This window comes from Stegodyphus dumicola, chromosome 5 (assembly GCF_044657685.1).
Source record: "Stegodyphus dumicola isolate Sdum_Otavi_A_Nest chromosome 5, ASM4465768v1".
NCBI classification, from domain to species: domain Eukaryota; kingdom Metazoa; phylum Arthropoda; class Arachnida; order Araneae; family Eresidae; genus Stegodyphus; species Stegodyphus dumicola.
In genome coordinates, this window is record NC_140772.1 from 209,546,522 (window position 1) to 209,569,159 (window position 22,638).

Below are 22,638 nucleotides of genomic sequence, written 5' to 3' on the forward strand. Positions count from 1 at the left end.
ACTTTTGCGCATAATGCTGCAAAAAGATTTGAAAGAATAGTAGTAGGTAGGAACATTGCAGCAACCTTGCTAAAAAGTTACCAGGAGCTACTTGCTTAGCGTTCAAATTTGGTATTCATATTTGTATGAAATTTAGATTTTAAAGGAGTTTAAAGCTTCTGCAGTCTGCTTAGGTGAAATTTAAAGTAGTTTTGTGTAGTGAATGAACATGAATGTTTAATGCTAGGAACTTGTGTAATAATTTTAACATACATTAATCTGTTTTTGCTTTCTGTTTATTTTCATTGTTAGAATTTATTTTTATTTATTTATTTATTTATTAAGTAGTAATATTTGCTTCTTATATTAGGGTTTAAATGTAACCTGTTATATTAGTGTTACTGCTGAAGAGCTTTTGACCTTTTTAGTTTGTTTGTAAGAATGTCACTGAATAAGATGAGATGAAAAGTATCATATCTAATGTTGAATGATTAAATCACTCTTCGCAGATTCCCGTTCGAAATTAATAGAGTTCAAAAATATTTAAATTGAAAACTATTATTCCCTGCCTAACTGCTGTCGCAAATGAGCTATAACGTTCACGTACGAAAAAGGAAAAGTGTAAGGAAGTGCGAAGTGTGTCGCTTTGTACTAAATAAGAAGAAAATGATCAGCAGTTTTTACATCTAAGCACTCTAAGAGCATTTATATGCAAAGTCATAGGTCCCTCTGTTCAGTTTTTGATTAAAATTTAACTTGTATTCGATTGATACTTGATTGAAATGGTATTGAAACGGTTTAGGCTGTAGAGACATTAGGTTATTTCGAAGCAGGAATATTGAAAAATAAACAATGCTCTCGCCGGGACTCGGACCTCTCGAATACGCGCTGAGTGTGCTGACCGCTACACCACGAAGGCCTGTTAAGATGGTAATACCTTACAAGGCAACCAAGGTCCAGCAATCTTCCAGTACGCCTCAACCGCTTACTTTCTTTGTTTTTATTAAAGGAAAATGGGAAAGGAAGAATTATAGGATGAGTTTGAGGGCTTCTAATATTTGAGTCTATAGACCTGGACCTTTTGGATCTAAACAGCTATCATTGTTTTTTAATTGAATTATTAGTCTGGTTCTGTGATTTTATTGTTTTCAAATTGCACAGCTAGAGTACTAGTTTAAGTATTATAAAATTCAGTAGCATAATATTTGTCTCTTCTTAAAAGCTTACAATGCCATACAACCTCTTATTCATGTCTGCCTTTCCCTTTCCAACTTTAGCCCATCGAGACACTTTTCTAGGATGGCCTGTGACTTTTAATGCGGTTGCTTAATGAATTCTCCATATAGTATTCACAGTTGCGACAGAACATCTCAACTGGACATTAACACCGTTCCCTGTTTATTACACTTATCGACATTCATGGCCTGGGGAAGACTGCAAATTTGACATTCGCAGCCGGCATCCAATATGCGCATCGCCTTTATTATGCAGTCGAAATAATTGCTTCAGGTGTAGCGAGCAAGAGTCCGCACCGACTTCACGATGCTTAATATGTCCGACAACAGACTCCCTCCCCGTCCGAATTATACGTGTCCGGTCTTCAATGGATTTCGCTGTATCTCCCCACGCGTGTCTGTTTGTGAGGTTCAAACAGCGGGGCGCATCCAATTCCGTGATTAATGAACATGCTTGTTGGTCGCTTCACCGTTGCAGGGCGTTCGCCCATTTGTTTTGACGTGTAGGTATTCATTTGAACAGTAGTTTGTGTATGCGCACGCGTATATGTTATATATGAATGAGTACTATCTCTGTTGGAGTGTTTGCTAGAGGAAAAGGGATTTTATTTGCATCTTGTTATACACCTCAACGTGTATGTGTATCCTTTGCGTTTCAATTCTGAATGTGACACTGGCTGACAGTTGAACTCTGGAATAATTAACGATTCCATGGAAAATGACTTCGATATAAAGTTTGCAAATGGAATGAGTTTGCCTAAAGATTTTTTTTTTTTTTTTTTTTTTTTTTTTTGTTTTTGTTACAGGAGAGTGTCATGGTAATGAAGATAGGTAGTTATTATTTGCCTTTCGAGTCATTCCTCAACCCCCGCTCTTGTTTTTAAATTGTCCTGATAGATTTCTTAAATGCTGTTATTAGTGGGAGTGCGTAACTCCTTGTAAAAAATTTCGAAGTGGGAGATTCAAACGTCTGTAGTACCTGTGGAAACTGTATTAAGTTAGAATTTCTCAGAGTGGATCGTTGATCGTTGAACTTAGATTTAGCTTAAAGTTGTAAGATTTCATTATCATCATCATTCTCAGCTAAGTTGTAATAATAAATCTGTATATATTTATCACTATAACTTCTGAATTTGCTGTGGAATGAGACACACTGTATTTCGTTTATCTGTATAATCTCGAAATTACATTTAACATGGGGACTTATTTCGAATTAACGAAAGAATAGCTGCTTCTCCTCTGGCTGAGTGGTAAAGCCTTGAAACTCTAGTATTTAGGATTGAGTTCTTTTTCCGGTTGGTTGTACCCCCCCCTTTTTTTTTTTTTTGAAGTGTAACGCAAATGTGGACCAGTTTACCGAGCACATATAATCTACGAAAGCATCCAGTGCATTCTGCAAACAGCCCTCGTGTACATTGCTTAAATTAACTAATGAAATCGATCTCTCACTCCCACTTCACCAGCGCTCTCTTGGTTAAGATGAATGCTCCCAGGGTAGATTCTTAAATATTTAACCGGTTGGCAGCAAGGGATTTTTGAGTATTTTGGTATAGTGGTTAGTGACGGTGACTACCGATCTATGGGCTCGGGTTCGAATCCCGGAGAAGACATGCATTTTAAAAAGATTATAGCGTCTGTACTGCAAGGGGGCACTCAAAATACATCGCGAGCAGAAAGTCCTTTCGGTGTTTGGTGTTAGGGAAAGAGAGGTGGGAAACTCTCAGAAGGTGTAGACAAAAGCCTGAAACGCTGGGAGTTTGTTCTGGGTTCGGTTTGTGGTGGTTGAGAGTAGTGGACATAATTTCTCGAGAGTTTTTTCTGATGCAGATATGATCCAGTTTGCTTCGAATGCCTCCTGGAAGTCATTCCTTTCTTTAAGCAGTTAGCCTTTGAGTGTTTTGCCGTTATTAATTCAACCAAATCACGTAAAGCTGAACTTGACTCAGCTGCAAAAGTATCAATTTTTATATTTTAAAGAATGTTTCGTTAGCTAACGAAGGTTTATTAATTATGTGAAATAAAAGAAAATCGCTTCGTAAAGAAAACAGTTCTAGAATGTGCAAAATTTGTGCTTGAAGAAATGCAGTGTTTATTGTATGTTTCATTTTATTTTTATTGGAAACGAATTTTAAAAATCTGATCAGTTCAGAACCGTTGTTGTAAGCTCTTACTGACTGTGTTTTGGGGACAAGGGAGCGTAATGTATGCGTATGATTACTGAGAAAAAGTCCATGAAATGAGTGACATCCAGTCAGAAAACACTGAGCTTGAATTTTAATATTTTCTAATTTCTTCGTTTAAATTTGTATAATAAATTTGTTTGTTGTAAGTATGATTTGTATTTGAAAAGGCCTTGCTACGTCTTTTAGTGATAATCTTTACGGAAATTCCAGAGAATGCAAGCGTATCCTTGACAGCTTTGTGAAAATATTCCAGTCCAGTTCTCTTTTTTAAAGAATCTTTGCTTTCACCTCCTGTGAATCTTTGGTTAGAGGGTCGACGAAGTACTGCCAAATGTGATTTGCAAATTCAAACATGCGTCCTTTTCTTCTCTTTTACTTAGTTCGTAATCTCAAGTATCACCACTCTTAATATTCTTCGCATCGGATTTAAAATATTTGCCGAATCGGACTGTTTCGCAGAGAAGAGTAGGGAGAGCGAGAGAAAAGGAGAATAAGGGGGAAAAAAAGTATCCTGTGAGAACCAAATCTCCGTCATCCCTGCAAAGAATAAAAACAAACTGCGCGAAAGGATGCGTGGGCGATGTAGTAAAGTAGATGGGGGTGGACCAACAGCGTGGAACGGCCAAACGTGGACCGATGTGGATCGATAATTGTAAAATGCTTCCTTCGGAGAAGCGAATGCACGTGCTTCTTTTCGTTCGCTCTCCTTTCGAGATTATAAGTTAATTCGGAAAGTTGAACGTGATCTTGAGCTCTCGCTCTCTCTCTCCTGGGTGGTAATAATAATAAGGACAAAGCTATCGCGATTACCTTGCTCTCTCTCTTCAGTTCGCTTCGAGTCATTACCTCGAAAGATGGTTGGTGGAGGGAAGGGGGGCCTCGTGTGCGCATGATTAATATTTTTATTGAAAGGGCCTTCCCCTTTTTGTTTGCATTCGTAAAGGGGGGAGACGATATCGGAGTACGCTGCCGGTAATTGTCGAGCGAGCCTTTTCTGTCGCTTAATTCTGAGACATCGTTGGTTTTGTTTTCGCTTTTGCGGAAATTGGTGCGCATGGACGCGACGCCCTTTTTCCCGCGTTGCGTGAACGGTCGAACGTTTCGTTCGGCGCCACGCTCTTCGTTAATCAGGGCTAATTTTTCGGGCGAGTTTGTATATATTTATATATTCCGAGATAGAGCCAGCTTATGTTAAATTGTTTGAAGAAAAGGTGAATAGGTGGCAGGGAAAACAGGAATGAAGAGGAGCTGTCATTGGAAAAGCTTGAAAACTTAACACGTCGATTTTTATCTTATAAAATGAAATCCATTACTTGGTGCTTGAGTAACGAAACAAAAATTTATTTTTACTAATTTAAAAATCATAAAATAGATGTGCAAGAAGAAAGGGTGATCTGCACCGAAGCATGTAATACATGACGTTGGAAAAACCTTTTCCAACTTTGTGTGTCCCAGCGTAGTAGAATTCTTAACACAAAGCTCAAACTTTATGGAAGAAAATCAAAATTAATTCTTAAATTACATACTTTAATGGAATAATGACAGAAAGAGGTGCTTTTGTTAAGAGATAAAATAATTATGTGGCTTTAGAAGCATTTGTGCACGAATGTGCTTGTTTTCGATTTTGTGTTGGAACTGTCCTTAAACTTGGAAGGAAGACCCGTTAGATGTTGGGGGTTTGAAGCGATTTTGCGAAAGGGTATCAGTGAGAAGGTCGAATTGGTAACGTCCATAGAGGGAGAAATTTTCAGGCGAAACGACACTGCCAGTATTAAAAGTAGTGAACACTTCTGAAAAGCTAGGAGAATTTTGGTATTGATTGAGTATACCCTCTCTCGCACACAGAACGCAACTCATCTTCAGACGTGGATGATCGTCTTAGGAAGGCATCACTAAATATGAGTTAAATATATTGCTTTTAAATTACTTAATTAAGCATTGCACAGTTTTAATTTGAAAGCTGAAGACGCTGTATTCCTTGGAATGGCAGCAGTTATGAGAATACGTGGATGATTTCTTCCATGATAGCATAATATAAGATCAAATATTTTGAAAAGGATTTTTGATGCTTCTCTCGTCAAAGCTTGACTTAATGCAGTCAGTGCCTATATAAGTGCTGCAGGAAGTTCATGTTTAACTTTTCTTTGTGGCAGATTACGATGCACGCTTGATTGTTTTCTTTAATTTGTATCAGCATTTATGGAACTGTCTGCTGTACTTTAAATATTTAGCTGCCTGTGAATTTTTACATAGAGGTTCTTTTATAGTTACATTTTGTGGTATTTTAGCGAAATTTGTGAAATTACAGCTTCAGTATCTGTTATTGTTTGAAATGTATAATATTAATGGCGTCATTTATTTTGTTTAGGTTAGAAATTTACTACTTTGAGTTTCTTCTGTTCTTAATAGGTATTTGTGGAGTTGTAATAGAAATGTAAGTTGAAAAAAGCTCGAGAAATTTTTCATTGAAATAATTCAGCGAAAAGATTCTTTTTTTAAATTTATATTGAAATAATTCAGCGAAAAGATTCTTCTTTTAAATTTATATTTATTATTTGTTTATTTATTTATGATATATTGCTTTATTCTTTTATCTTATCCAAAAAGGTCATAAAGCCTCATAGTTTTCACACTGTGTTCAATGTAAATGAGGTATGTGATATACGCAAAAAGTAGTTTTGATTAAAAACTAAAAATTGTTTACTATCGGAACTTGCATAGAAAAGGCTGATCAGAAATTTTCTTCCAAAGAAATTCGTTTTTGTTAATTTTTTGAAGTATAGTCACATAAATTCAAGTCTGAGATCTGAAGAGAGTGATAAAGTAGACCTATTTCTAGGCACACCTGCAAAAAATTAAGAGTTCTTTATTCAAAATTTTCTAAGAAATTTGCATATAGGAGCGTTTCAAATTTGGCATTATTTTTTTTTTTTTCTGAGCGATAATAACGCCAAATATGGTTTATGCACTTTGTTAAAATTATTTGTTCTAAGTATAAACGAGGACTTTTTTCCCGCTCGTCTACAATGAAAAAAATCTGATGTGTACACCACATGACTTTCTTCTATGGAATATTAAATTATACGCAGTTTTTCTTGCATTTTATTTAAACTTATTAGATTGAATTAAACCTACATTCGCCGACAGCGCATAAACCACAATAGAATAAATGCATTCTTTAAAATTCACTTTGTTTACCATAGCGACACTCTGGCGCTAGGTTCACTTAACAGTATTATATTTCATTCATATTATAACTCAGAATGCACAAAATTTATATCATTTAAAGCAGTGCTCCGCAACCTTTTCTCACCTGCGACACACAAAAAATCTTTCTGGAATTTCGTGGCACACCAAAGAGTTCCGAGTTATCAAGGAAGTGCCGAAAAAATTGAAATGCTGACACACTTACAATCACACACACAACAACACAACAGTGAAATATATAAAAACATGTAAAATAGACATTATTAAGGAAAAAAAATTGTCATTGTGTATTAAATACATGATAAAAAATTGCAAAATGTCAAATACATGTATTTGATTGCAGCACACCTATATCCTACTCATGGCACACCAGTGTGCCGCGGCACACTGGTGTGCCATGAGTAGTTGCGACGCACTGATTTAAAGAATAGAATTATCTAATCGTTGCCACATGTTCTATTCAAAAACTGTAATAAAGCTAGAATGATGTATAAAAGAAATTAAGCAAACAAAACAAAAAGAAACAGTTTTTCACAGACGATTGAGTATTTCTCATTTAATTAATTCAGTTCTCACTTCGCGAGAAGGCAAAAATACATAAAAACTCAAAATATCTATAATAAAAATTACGAAGTAAATGTCAAACGCTTATTTCCTCGAAAAAATTCCAGAAAGAATTAAGCATGATTTAGTTGGCATTAATAAATGAATGCGTTATCTTTGTTGTTGCGAAGCTAAGTTTATCTAGATTGGCAACAAATCCACTAGTCTCCTGTTTCAAATGTAAACATCAATGATCGCCATTAAAAACAGGCTTAGCGGCCATTAAAAAACTTTAAAATTGCTGATAATTCTAAAAATATTGCACACAGCTTTACTAAAGGCATAAAATCCTTAACCGGAAGATAAAAACAACATAATTAAATCATTTTTAAAGCAAAAAATGTACAATTTACAAACATATAAGAGTAAAGAAACTGAGATCACTGAGCCAGGTAATAGAGTGGATATATATATAAATATATTTATATACGTTTGGTGCGGCCGATTACAACCAAAATACGAGGTGCACATCTACATGTTATAGCAGTCCTATATACAAAATTTCAACGTTCTGAGGCTACTCGTTTTTGAGTTATGCGAGATACGTACGTACATACGTTCGTACAGACGCCACGAAAAATTCTCTTCAGAATTAATTTTAAAGCAGTTTTATAATTCTTTTGAAGGAAAAGAGTATTTTATTCTGTCCTTACGTACAGATATCACGCAAAAACATCGTTAAATTGCATTCGATAGCGGTCAAAATGGATATTTTCGTTGAAATATGCTGCTTGAAACTTTTCGCGATTACAACACTTCCTTATTACTTCGTATAAGGAAGTAAAAAGGAAAGGAAAATAGGTTGCTATAAATTAAGAAGTTCGCCAAGTAAATTATTCTTATCGCAAATTGAAAAAAAATGCGCCAAAAAATTTTTTTTGAATTTCGCCCAAGATTTTACAAAATTTAATATTTAGGCATAATTTGAGTCGTAGAATCGAAATATTGAAAAACACTGGCATTTCATTTCAGAAAAGGGCCGATTTTGTGTCAAAATACCTTCGTTAGAATAATGCTAGTCATAAGTCTAATATATAACCGAAGTCGCGCATTCGAGACATTAAAAACTCAATTTGAATTTCGTCAGTCGTCCCAGTAGAACGGGAAATATAGAATTGTCTTTTTTTCCTCCCTCCGCGGCGTAGAATTCACTTAATCAGTAACTAATACATATTATTCTTTATCAACCGATGCAAAATCATCTAAAGAAAGCATGCTACCTTAACTGAAACTGTAAAATATGTTTTGATACATTTTTCTGTTGATTACATTGGTATGTTCATTTGTTTTGTCTTCAGTAAATTTATTGACTATTTGGAGAAAGAATAATATGAGATTACATCGATTTCACCAAATTGTTATTAAAATGCTGAATGGAAAAAATTGGAGTTCATTGTTCAAATACTTCATTATTCTAACACAAACATTTCTTAACGAATTTTATTTTAAATTTGGATAAGGCTGTTCTCTTTTATTGTCAGCAGAGAATAAATTTCGTTTCCATTTTGTAAATTGCGGTTTGTTTTTGCAGAAAGGCCATTTGCTTTATTGCAATTAGATTATTTTATCAGTTTGTTTTCGATGTCTCATCGTAGTGTAATCTATCTTGAAAGTGAAAAAGTCGATTTTTCACTTGTCAGTGAATTTCATCCAGTTGAGACAGAGAAGCGAGATAGTGCTTTATTTTGGTACACGTTCTAAAGACTTGAATCCGATGTATTTATTGTTTACGTTTCTCAGCGGACCCTGTGTTTCAAAGTAAAGAGACCGCTGGAATGGTTTCATCAGGTGCTGTGGTCCTGAAAACCTCTTCTTGCAAGTTTCTTTTCAGTTTGGACACAGTGATTCACGATGGGTATAGACCAGTCATAGTGTTTGTGCTTAACAATCTTTGTTGGTGCATATTTCAAGTTGTCTCAGTTTTCTGTATGTTTTTTTTTGCATGTGGACTCTTCGGGCGTTTTTCTTATTTTTGAATATGAAGGAGGTGATTGCGATTATTACCGAAAATATCGTTTCTAGTAGTAGTATTCGAATAACCTTCTTTACCTGAGGTTAGCGTATTTTTACCCTAACGCTATGCATAATTATATATATATTGGTTACAAACAGTCACGTTTCATTGTATTTTATTGAAGCATAAATTGTAATTCTCCATGCAGTTTGGTTTGGCTTATTTGATTATAGGGCTATCTGCCTAAAGGGAAGGATGCCTTTATGGAGAACTTTCTAAGGGAAACTGGCTTGTATACACGTTACACATAGGGAAAAACCACGAAAATGCCAATGGAACCAGCCCGTTCGCGGGATTTGACCTTGGGTTGAACTACCAGTGTTCAGCGACTCGGCCGCTGGTGAGCCTTCTCCATGCGGAATTCGAGCACTATGCATCGTTACACGAACACAGAACTCGCCAATATGGATTTTTTCGGTCGGATGGCGGCTAAATTCTCTCAAGGACTACTAATATCTACTCAAGGAGGTACAGAGAACATTTCTTGAGAATCTCATTTTTAGCATCTTCTTCGTTTCCGTCCTCCGTTTCATGGATAAACGTGCTCGGGTCAGCGTTCAAGTTTCGTGCATACCGCTTCAAATCCACACGGCAAATGACATGTTACGTTAGCACAACGTTTCAAAATCACCTAAGTGCGCCATTTCGGCACCAACATTCCATTACAAAATCTGCTTGTTTCGGTCTCCTCTACCAGTCTTTTCTACCAGATATTTTTTAATCATTGTACATAAAAGAGTTAAAATATTTATGATCTGTAGATATCAAAAGTGCAAATTATTCAACATACGGAGAAGGCACAAATCAAAAACCAGGATGAGGCTTAAATTTGGATATCATGCTGTTTTTTTTAAATTTATGCCGTCTTCGTTTTAGGATAATAACGTGACATATTTAATGGAAAAATGTTCTGTGTATTCTCTCTCTTTCTTTTATAAATTAATTTGTTAATATGCTAGCATTTTGTGCGGCATTAATGGTGTTTAATTACGTTAAATTTTTTATCAATCTTTCTTTCTCACTGTATGTGTGTAAGTTAAAATATAGATTCGTTGAAGATAGATATTAATTTAGGTACGTTGAACATTGGTGATGAAGAAAAACTTAATTTAAATATTCCTTTTTAATTAGATCAAAACATTTCAATATTTCAACAAAAATAAATGGGGCTCCATAGCGCTGTTTTTAGACTTAAATCTGTACCGTTACATTTTAAAAATATTATTTTGAAGTAAGCAAGCGTTAGCAGGTTCTTTTAGCAAGAGAACGAGAAGCGATGTGCAATATGTTCAGGACGAAAGGTTAATCAGAATGAGATAGTTTTGATTTTGATATCATTTGATTGTCTAATTAATAGCCCTCAAAAATTATTATTAGCTGGTTGAGTTTCAGTTCGGAGAGCTGTCGGCTGTCTTCGTCACCAGCGCTGTCGTCATAAAAATCACATGACATGACTCTAATTTTGATATGATGCAGTTTGCAGAGGCTTATTCTAAACAATTACTATTACTGTTTTTAGATCAGACAGGACTAAAATATCCAAATTAAAACGAAGAGTTAAGGGACTGTGTCAAATTGAAGTTGGGTTTACATATTTTTTATGTTACAACATACACATATATATATATATATTTACATTTTTGATTTCTGTCTACATGTTACTGTGCGTAGTCTGTGAAATAGAAATCAAATAAGAAATGGTCCAAAAATGGCATATGTAATCCATTATGGAAGTTAATGGGTTTATCTTGTACTAATTCATCATTAAATAAAATTTATTATAGTAAGGAATTGAATTCTCAAAAATATTTCATATAAGGCCTTAAAATATTACATAACGATGTATTTATTACATACGGAAAGTGAATTTACATTTTTGTTGAAAGATTTTAAAATAACATAAACCTCTTAACTGATTTTTTGTTTTTAGAAAAAGATAATTTAAGAAAACTTCGTTGAGTAACTCTTTAAGGTAGAAGTTTGTTATTGATAAATAAGTAACATTTTACAGTTTATTTTATTTCGAAAGGAATTAGAAATGGAAAAAAAAAAAAAATTAAAATACGAATGTTTCTGATGGAATGACAGATATAACACGAAAGATTATAAAACCTTTCGCTGAGAAACGACACAACTTGGTTCTAAATCGGCGCGCCCACATTGTAAACCCACCCCTTTTCTCGTGTTTATGTTTTTCGTTTCGTCCCTTTTACAGATGGGGAAAAAAGAAAAAAGAAAAAAAAAAGAAGATCGATTTCTCTAATGTTTAGGTCCCAAGAACGTGTTTAGTCGATCAGCTGTTTTGTCGGCTGCAATGTGTGGATGTATGTGTCCTTTCGGTTGTGAATTTATGGATGCATGCATGCGTGGAAAGGTCGGCATGAATGAACGCATGTGTGCATTCGTTGAGTCAGCCAACCCCCTACTCTCTGCTTTTCGAAATTCAGGACGACGCCATCTTTTACCGCGCAGGGGCAGAGATTCCGCTTTCGAAACGTAGCTGCTGCTGTTCCGAGCATTTTCCTTTACCGCCTGAGGTAATCTCCAAATGCGGCCGTGGAACACTAGCGCCATCTTGTGATGGTATTCGGCTATCCAATATGGCGGGTATATTTGCTTCTGTATCTAGGCAATTACTGGAATGAAATGTTCTTCGTGTAAATTTCTCAATGACTTAGTTGTTTTATTCAGTTGTAATTTCATTAACGGAAAGTTTATTTGATGATTTCGAGTTCTGTGTGCTTTAATCTGTAATCAGTTCTTTGCGCCATGTAATGAGAACAGTAACAGCTTCGACTACAGAACACGCTAATGTGAATGTTGGAATAATAAGAACAACAGGAAAGGTACGCTATATATGCTTTATTATTGCAACTGACAGATGTTTTTATGTAAATTTAATATATCTGAATGTTTTTATAACTATTTCTATATTATTCTATTTAGTTTTGTTGGTAAAAAAATAATTTTTATATTACGGTTAGTGTTATAAAACAAGCTCTAATTTCACGTGGTGGCCTTATTGATATTTTGATTTCAAGTAGTTACTGGAGTGACTGCGGTACCGCTGCTCGTTATTTGGTATAAAAGCACCCTCAAGCTAACATGCCCGAAATATTTAACATTTTTATAAAGCACATTTTAATGAGTGTGTTATTGATGTTTCATTGTCGGTAGAATTCCATGTAGCGGTTTAAATATTCATATTAATTTCATTTTTAAATATATAATTTTTAAATATATATTAATTAATTTCATATTAAAATAATTAATTCATTTTTAAATATTCATATTAATTATCAGTTTATAGTTTATTTTATAAAATAATGATAAATATATTACGTTTCACGCCCAAAAAAATTGCAGTTATGTATTTATGTATTATTTTTAAATAAATTAATCTTTTCTGAAAGAAATAAATTTTGATGCTGAACTTCAGCGCGGAGGTTCAGAATTCATTAAAAAAATTCGGGTTCGATGCATGTGAACCTTTCGTGTCGTTTAATATAAGTTAAGATGTTAAGTAAGCAAGTAATTTAAAATCCTTCTTATAAATTAAAAGGTGATATTTTTTTCCTTCTTTTAAACGTGGAGTTTTTCATATTTTTCTTAAGATGCGCTGTCCTGAAATTCAGAAGTTTTAACTATCACTGTAAAATTTAGGTATTTTTTGTAGTGTTTCTCTCTATTCGTTAGATAGCGTATGAGAATTTTTATTTTATTTATTTTTTACCCTGATATATACTATAGTCTTATCAGAGTTAGTACATATTATTTGGATCAGGCCTAGTTAGTATTTACATCAATACCTTTTGCTTTAATTGTATGTGTGTTTTTGTGTACCCTGCTTTTGCTAAAATAATTAATGTCTCGAAAAGCGATGGTATTATAATGTTTAATCTGTACACTTCATATTCCATTTTTTGGTGTTGGAAAATAAACATAGTAATGAAATTCCTCTATATGCTGTTGAAAATTTCCGTATTGGCTATTTTAGAAATTTCGAGTTCAGTGAAACGATTTTTCGAGTATCACATACCTTCTGTAGTCGCAGTTCTGTAGGAAGTTCTGAAAGAGAATTCCAGCATGATGACGCGCTAACGATCACTTGAGTCAGTATGTCAATCATCGCATTAGAAGCTTTTTACTTCCTTGTACGAAGTAAAAAGGAAGTATTGTAATCGCGAAAAGTTTCAGGCAGCATATTTCAACGAAAAGATCCATTTTGACCGCTATCGAATGCAATTTAACGATGTTTTTGCGTGATATCTGTACGTAAGGACAGAATAAAATACTCTTTTCCTTCAAAAGAATTATAAAACTGCTTTAAAATTAATTCTGAAGAGAATTTTTCGTGGCGTCTGTACGAACGTATGTACGTACGTATCTCGCATAACTCAAAAACGAGTAGCCTCAGAACGTTGAAATTTTGTATATAGGACTGCTATAACATGTAGATGTGCACCTCGTATTTTGGTTGCAGTCGGCCGCACCAAACGTATATAAATATATTTATACATATATCCACTCAATTACCCGGCTCAGTGATCTCAGTTTCATTACTCTTATATGTTTGTAAATTGTACAATTTTTGCTTTAAAAATGATTTAATTATGTTGTTTTTATCTTCCGGTTAAGGATTTTATGCCTTTAGTAAAGCTGTGTGCAATATTTTTAGAATTATCAGCAAATTTAAAGTTGTTTAATGGCCGCTAAGCCTGTTTTTAATGGCGGCCATTGATGTTTACATTTGAAACAGGAGACTAGTGGATTTGTTGCCAATCTAGAGAAACTGAGCTTCGCAGCAACAAAGATAACGCATTCATTTATTATTGCCAATTAAATCATGCTTAATTCTTTCTGGAATTTTTTCGAGGAAATAAGCTTTTCAGATTTACTTAGTAATTTTTAATATAGATATTTTGAGTTTTTATGTATTTTTGCCTTCTCGCGAAGTGAGAACTGAATTAATTAAATGAGAAATACTCAATCGTCTGTGAAAAACTGTTTCTTTTTGTTTTGTTTGCTTAATTTCTTTTAATAGAATATACGGCAACGATTAGATAATTCTTTAAATGATATACATTTTGTGCATTCTGATTTATAATATGAATGAAATATAATACTATTAAGTAAACCTAGCGCTAGAGTGTCGCTATGGTAAACAAAGTGAATTTTAAAGAATGAATTTATTTTATTGTGGTTTATGTGCTGTCGGCGAAGTAGGTTTAATTCAATCTAATAAGTTTAAATAAAATGCAAGAAAAACTGCCTATAATTTAATATTCCGTACAAGGAAGTCATGTGGCGTACACATCAGATTTTTTCTATTAATTTTAATTGTGGTATAAATCTTTACAGTGGAATTATTCTTAACAAAATATCTCTTGTGCAATTTTTTCAAATTGATGTGTATTTACTTCAATTTGTATAATTTCTTATGAAATTTTATTAAGATTTCAGGCGGTTTCAGTTAAAAATGCACGTCAGATGAACATGGCGAGAGATCGGAGTTACCTCGATAAAGATATGTTTAATGTCTGTAAAAATGTTACAGAAAGTTGTATATTATTGTTTTAAAAAAAAGTAATCCATGCTTTAAAAAAAATTATATTGAAAAAAAGGAACCCTTAACTATCAAGTGAAACTTAATTCTCTTCGCAATGCGCGATAATATCGTATCGTAATAATATTCTTTAGACACGGTTCTGTATCGGAGGTATTTAAGAATAAAAATGCCATACTGATGATTCTGAATCCCTTCTATAAAAATGCTAAAAATAGTTTGATTCTTCGTTTCGGGGGTTTAATGGACAATTACTATCTATTAAAACGAAAATTTTAGCGTCATTAGAATGAAAGAGAGAAATATGTGTATTTAAAATTTAGGTAGTGAAAATTAAATTTGCGAGTTATCCGTTAGTGTAAAGTCGCAAACGTTTTTGAAATTTAATGGTAAATTCATGCAGTAACATTGAAAAAAATCTGTTATGGATACCAGATAACTTCCTTGTGCGGCCTATTAAATTAAACACACTTTTTTGTTTTTCATTTAAAATTATTTTCTCGACTTACTGTAACTAAATTGATTCATTATTTGTCGAAACTAATTTTCTCTCCCCACCCTCATTTGGAAGTGTTACTACGACCCACAATTGCGAAAATAGGCCAGGTAAGGATTTTTAAGGTGGCTATGTATATATCTATATTATATATAAGTTTAATACTGCCAATTGCAATAAAAAATGGAGGTATATAAGATGTTATAGTAGTCCCATATACAAAATTCCAACGTTCTATTGCTAATCGTTTTTCGAGTCCTGTGATGTCACGAAAAAATTCGTTTTGAATCCACTTTACAGCCCGTTTTGGAATAAAAAGTCCTTTATATAGATGTCGTCCGAAAAGATAATCAGAATGGATTCGGGAACGGTCAAAACGGATATTTCCGTTGAAATCTGATACCGAAATTTTTAGCGGTTATAATACTTCCTTCACTTCGTACTTGGAAGTAAAACAGGAATGGCTGTTATGAATGTGAGCCGGCTTTCTTCAAAAGTAATTATTAAGCTCTCGCCATCTGTCTGGTATTTTCAATATTATATTTTCAGGTTATTATTTATGTATAAATGTAATTCAGTGGGAATTAAAACATTCTCGGCAGTTCCGTAATCCAGAAACAGAGTCGTAGCTAGGGTTTTCAGCGCCCAGGGACAACTGAAGATTTCGCGCCCCCTACTGCTTGCCAAGGATGGAAAACATTTAATTCTAAAATGTCGTAACATCAGTTTGGCGCCCCTTGGATTCTGCGCCCGGGGACAGACGCCCCCCTCTAGCTACGCCCCTGTCCAGAAAAGAGGTGATGACATTGGTTTTATTTATCAAGAAGATATTTAAGAAAATAAAAAAAATGTAAAAAACCTAGTAAGAAGTTCTAAGCAAGAGTTAAAAAAAGAATACTTCTATGAGATAAGCAGACATCTGCTGCACGTTATCGCTATTTGGCAGCAATCTAAGTATCCGGAAGCGGATAATACGGAAGTACCCGTACGTTAACTGTATTTATTCTTTTCTAAGATTTAATTTTCAGGGTAAAAACTTATAGCATATTCCATTTACATTTTTGAAAATTTTAAGTAATAACTTTGTTAAAGGACTAAGTCAGCAACTGCGTGGTATCTATTAAGACCTGCGAATTTAGGGTTTATTTTTCGAAGCTGTTCGTTCGTGATGCGTATGCGCAGAAATCATTTTATTGCGATAATTTCCTACTTTATTTGTCAGATTTTTGATGAGAACGTTTTCTGTGTTTATTATGTTGCCAAGTGCGGCACATAAAACTACAGGAAAGAAAGTGATAGGGAGGATCTGAAAAGGGTTTATATTTTAATGATCAAAAAGGCGTTTTCAAAGTTTAATATGGTTCATCAGTAGAGTTGATCCCACAGAGTTGGCCCAGATGAAATAGAGAAACATTTTATACACAGGTTGTTTACAGATTTTTAGAACGATTTCGAGAAGGTTTAATTTTAAGTGTAAAGATTATTTTTAGTAAATGTTCGATCTGACAGCCTTTTTTCTGCACTGTCATACTCAACTAGTATAAAAAAACTTTTGTCAGGGATTTTATTTTGTTGAGAATAGAATATGTGAATTCTATGTGATATAACGCAGATGTAATTGTGTCTCAGTTAACCGATGTAATACAGGAGATTCCACGGTTAACTCAAAACGACGCTGTTAGAGAAAAACTGGAAAAAACAATAAACGAAAGTAGTAATGCAACGAAAATGCAACAGTAAACGAAAGTAATAATTGCAAACTAATAAATAAGTTTTAATAGCTTATCAGTATTTTCAAGCTGTTTAATCTAGAAAATAAGTTCGTTTGATTAGGTAAATAAAATCATTATTCAGAATAAAAGAATGCGTTGTAAATAACAGAAGAAACTGTATAAATGGCCTTAAAAGGCAATATTTTTTAGAGTACATGAAAAGTGTCATTGATTTCAAACTATTGCCGAAAAGGCAGCTATAAACCGGTCTCGAACCGAGGCAGATTTCATCTCACAGACTCATCCGCTATTGTTGCTGTTAACCAATGCGATTTTCGGGTTTTTTTAGCCCAGAAGGGCTATTAATTTCGTTTTGGCAATTTGCGTTGATTCACTTTTCAAACTGTTGCCACTAAATATTACAAGCCCTCTATTATATTAAAGAAATTAAGTAAGGAAGAATCTGCATAAATATATGTATGTTTCTCGCATTGTGATAAAATAACGGTACCTAGAGCCATCCAATTTTAAATAATGTAATCCTCCACCGAATATGGGCATCTGGAAGCCCAAATTTGGAGTTTCTTTTATTATCTGTTTCATATTTTGCCAAACATTAAAGAATTTTTGATTAAGAAAGTCAACGATTTGAAAGCGAGGAATGGCAATACTGTACGGGGGAAATATATATACATATAGCGTGAGACTGTGTATCGGAAATTCTATGCTCATTTAAAAATTATTTTGCGGTATTATTGCTGTTAAATTGAATTTTATGGATTAAGTGTAAAGAACATGATATTTAATAAATAAAGTTAACACACAAAATGGTTTTTTTTTTTTTTTTTTTTTTTTTTTTTTTTAAAGACGACCTTTTGGGCATAATGTAAAATCTGAAAGCTCTTTTTTTTTTTTTTTTTTTTTTTTTGTTGTTGTCCCCTTCCTTTTAATAAACAATTTGGTTTCATGTTTTGAAAGTTTACGGTAGTCAGTTTTAAAAGGAGAGAATAAGATACCTTTTATTAGTTTTCTGTTAAATCAAGAGGTGACTACTGCAGGACAAAGCGTTTTCAACGACGTCTTTATAAAAAAAAAATAATTTAGAAAATAAAAAAAAAAAAATAAAAAAAATAAAATAAATGTCTGTAGAATAATATAATGCTGTCTCGGAAGAACACTTTATTATTTCATTTTATAAAGCAAGCGAATTCTGTGTTAGGTACAGATATTAGAGAATGTATACATCTAAAAACAGATTTAAAAATTGGGAATGAGATAATTTATAATATAGTTATGGCACCTGACCGTCGTACGGTTTTAGTCATTCGCGTTCGGGGCTTTGAGCGTTCTTTCATTACTTCCTTCTTTCAACTTCCCGCTAAAATGAAAGGTCAACACTCAGGGTCACGCGTTTGTGACATTAACCCCGTATTAAACAGCGAAGTCGATAAATCAGTCTCCTCCCCCTCTCCATCTTCAGAGAGGCTAATTATCTTTGCTCAGTGTTGTCGAGATCCGGTCCTTTTGTCTTTTATTCCACACCCCGCTGTCCCAGTTTCACTCTCTCATTTTCTTTTAAGTAATTGTTACTTTCGGTTTTCGTAGAACGCTTTTTAGGCATCCGTTAGTTCCTGCAGGTGTGTTAGGTACCGCAAAGAAAAGTTTTATTTCCTTGCTTATGTGCCGTTTTGTGGAAAATCACTTAGAAAAAAGGATTATATCAGTGTTTTTCTGCATTTTAAACACTGCGGAATTCCTGGAATACCATTCGTATCTCAGGAAACTCATGTGTAATGAGGCAAAAGTGTACTACATATGATTTATAGTTCCTCTATGTATAATGTGGATATAAATCTGTTTTCCTCAAAACGTTCTTTATGAAGGCAGCCCTTCTCTTTACCATAATCAAATAATCCATCCGAAATTCAATTATTACTATTTTTCGTTGAACGTTAGGCATTTGGTGGGCCTAGTAGAAGCGCTTAGTAGTTTCTTTTGGAACGTCACTTCTGTATGACAACAATTTGGGGGGGGGAATTGATTGGTTGCAACATGAAAAATATGCGTGTAGTGAAGTGTGTTTCGCTTGAGACATATTAGATATCGAGAAAATTCTTTCCTGTATTTTGTCATCACTTTGAAGTATTTGCTTTCCTTGAATTGCAGTAGATAAAGTTGCAGTTTCTCCTAAGTTCGATTTTGTTTTAAATTTTATGCATGCATGAAATTTACATGCATGAAATTACACGGAGAAACCAAGTTTTGGAAATTGTAAATTTAGATTCATAAAGTATACTTATTTTCTGTGAACTTCCACCAATTTAACCGAATATTTGCTTGATTTAATGTCCATGTATATGTTCTTTTAATATTAAGGGTTCTGATACATCTTTTTATTTCTCAAAAGTATTGTTATATTTCATTAAAGTATATTCAGATATTGCAGAATGAATTTCCGTATGAAGTAAGTACTTTTATAAATCAAACTACGTTAAAAGTGTTTTTTTAACTATTTTGGAACAACAGTGACTGACCCAGTAAACGATTTCGAAATTTTTTCTGTTACCTAATCATTTTGTCTGCAGTCTTCATCTTCCGACTAGCGATCTTTACCGCCAGGTGGCTCATCCTTGTTTTTGAATGCCAGTTTTGTGTTGATGGTTACGAAACTTCATTTTGTAACTACGCGGAAAAATAATGCGTGTAAATGTAAGGAATGCAGAACTTTAAAAAAAGTTATTGTTACTCTTTGGTTAATAATTTCTATGTAAGAAATTAGATGTCTGCCATTGCAAAACAGAAATAAAATGTTTCTTAATTAGTAGATAAAAATACGAGTTACGCAACTTATTCAGGAGGCATACTTTAGCATTTGTTTATGGATAAAGAAATGTTTGGAAACGACTGTCTCTTTTTTTTCTAAGCAATTTATGAAAATTTTCGTTCATGATTTAAAAGGGAATTATCAGACTATAAGTGTATTTACTATCAAACATGTGAAATGCATTAGTATCGCAGTTTTATAAAATGTCCTCAGTACTGGCAAAATGTGTTTTGTAATAAGATATACTGTTAGCGACTGAGAAACTTGTTAAAAAACAATTTATTGCGTGTTTTAATTCGATAATTAACGCTGTGTCTCTATTAGAATTTTAGCTCAGGATTTTGCATCTCTTTCTGATGGAATGAAAACAGAAAGTATAGTGAACGAATAATGTTTCATTATATAGATGAATTTCGATTTAATAAATTCGAATTTAATGATTTTTCGCAAGTGTAGTGAATTTTGTCCAGTTCCCCAGCAAAAGATATATATTTAAAAAAAAATGATTAAGGAACAGTTTTTTCTTAACTATCAAAAAAATGTTAAGTTTTTTTATTGTTTAAAGAATTTTTACTGCCTATTTAGCCACCATCTTTAAATTGCGTTTCCTTCACGTACAGGTAAGAAACAATAGAATAAGTTGTTGTTTTTCCCCTCGCCAAACAGTGCAGCAAGTGAACTACAACTTCCAGACTCCAAGTTACTTATACAAATATGGAACAGTTTGATTGAAATCAGAGTCTTTGAATGGCGTAACATCGACGATTAGCTAGAACTGATTAAAACTGTTGAATTTTTATCATATGGTGCAGTCTACTCGTTATTACTAAGAGAGGAAAGCTCGCACGCAGAAGTCAACTCTGAACTAAACTGAGAACTCATGCTCTCTCCGTCCTTATATAGCTTTCGTCCAGCTTCGAGAAATTTCTAGTATCTTTCATTTCTCGAAAGTACTGGAAGGCATATAGGATTTTACATATAGGGATAAATATAGTTACAGTTACTTGGGCATTTAGCCAGTTTCAGTTATACAGGGAGCAGACCAATTGTCGCCAAATTTGCCGACATAAATTAGTCGCAAAGGCCATTTCCAGTTTGGCGATATCTGATCAATATAGCGAGATAGCCATTTCACTCAATGTTAAATAGACTTGTCCCTGTAATCTTATTTTTCCAGCAAAGCTACGAATTTCTTGAAGCCGTTCATGTTATATAAAATTCGTAACAGTTGAAGAGTTTGTGGTTTGTTTATAGTTTTGCAAAATTTGTAATAAAGCATGAAATAGAATATGACTTGATTCTTTCCCATTAATGATAATGAAATCTAGAACTGAAGTCTTTTAAACTAACGTTGATTTTAATAGTTTGATTTTCTAAGCAAAATTGAGCAAAAGGATCTTTATAAAAACTCCATTGTTATGCTCCGTATACAAAATATCTGTCTTTTATACACATTACTGAGATCTTGATATTAGTGTTAATTTTCTTATTTGATTCTATATTTGTGTGTCTATTTTAGTAACTCTGTATTACTAAACTTTACGGCTGATCTTGCACAATTTATTAAATCTGCGTAAACAATTTTACTTGAAGGAAGCTCTCAAAAAAAAAAAAAAAAAAAACAGCAGAGAGCGGACTAAAAGATGCAAAACCACAATGGGCAGACTTAATGCCGATTTTGTGTTATTTTTGCTTCATATTGTAATGCTTTCATTCATAATATATTATCTTTTCTGATGCAGAATTGTGCGATTTTTCCTTAGCAAGGTGCTTTCTCAATGTGCTTCTATTTTATCATGTTATATTTTAAGGAATCCTTTGGAAGTATTTCAAACACTAAAAAATACTTCCGTTCTTATTTAAATGGGAGCAGGCTTAGCTTCACCATTACCAATTATATGTCATAGATTATGTATATTTTATGAGTTCTTCAAGATGTCTAACCGACGAAGTTCTGTACAAATTTAAATGAAGTTCCTAGTTCATAAAGTGTGAATGATTTTATATATAGCACTGCGTGTTGAAGTTGCTTTCGTAGGGATTTCTTGCATTTTATTCACATTTAATTGTCCTCAGGTCATGGAATGGAGAACTTTTATTGTGAAAGAACGGTGTACAGGAACAGGGAGAGAATTACGTGACTGTTCAGTGTCAGTTTTGAAGAAATTTTGAGATTCCCTGCAAATAGTGTTGTTCCGCTAGCCCATATGTTGTGATAACATCAGCTGTTGAAATATCTGTTGTTAGGGGGCATTTCGTAACCAACAGTTCATTTCCGCATACGTCTTCTTTCACGGAAGATGTTTTAAATCTCTAGTCGTCAGTGGATCAACCACCACTCCACATATTTGCCAGACGAAGCGTGATCAAATTTCTCTTAGAATTGAACAAATTCTTGCGGTGATGCAGTAGAAAGTAATGGGGGATGTACCCAATAGTGAATGAATGGTTGGAACAGTGCTTGATTTATGTATGTTATTTATGAAAAACCACTTTCGGTTCTGACATTCGAGTTAATTGATAAATGTGCATATTCGTTCCTTTCATGTTTGATACAAGTAAAATAAATTAAACATTTTATTGATCATGACAGTTTTGAAATCGCCGGATTTGCTGACTGATTGGATAAAGATTGCCAGACTTTATTAATAGCGATGAAAGGATTCAGTTAAAGAATCGGTGATTGATGTTTCCGGAATAACCCGTTTTACTCTCTCTCTCGCCAAAAAGCACGTATTTCTTGGAGAGGCGAATCTCTGTCTTTATATCAAGACTTCTTTTTACATTTTTTAGCCTCGACGGGCAGTTAGTTTTATGAA

The 22,638-nt window shown here is 33.6% G+C and overlaps 1 protein-coding gene across 4 annotated transcripts in view; it reads left to right on the top strand.

Annotated features, from left to right (window-relative positions):
- The window catches only part of LOC118189571 (trithorax group protein osa-like), a 320,714-nt gene that overhangs the window by 198,914 nt on the left and 99,162 nt on the right, over positions 1-22,638 (top strand). The window contains exon 1 of one of the 4 annotated variants that reach the window (XM_085817611.1): positions 11,196-12,067. The exons of the other annotated variants lie outside the window; for them this stretch is intronic. Coding sequence (XP_085673737.1) covers positions 11,996-12,067 — 72 coding nt within the window. The 5' untranslated portion in view covers positions 11,196-11,995. Of the gene's footprint in view, positions 1-11,195; positions 12,068-22,638 lie in introns of those variants that run through there. 4 annotated transcript variants of the gene reach the window in all.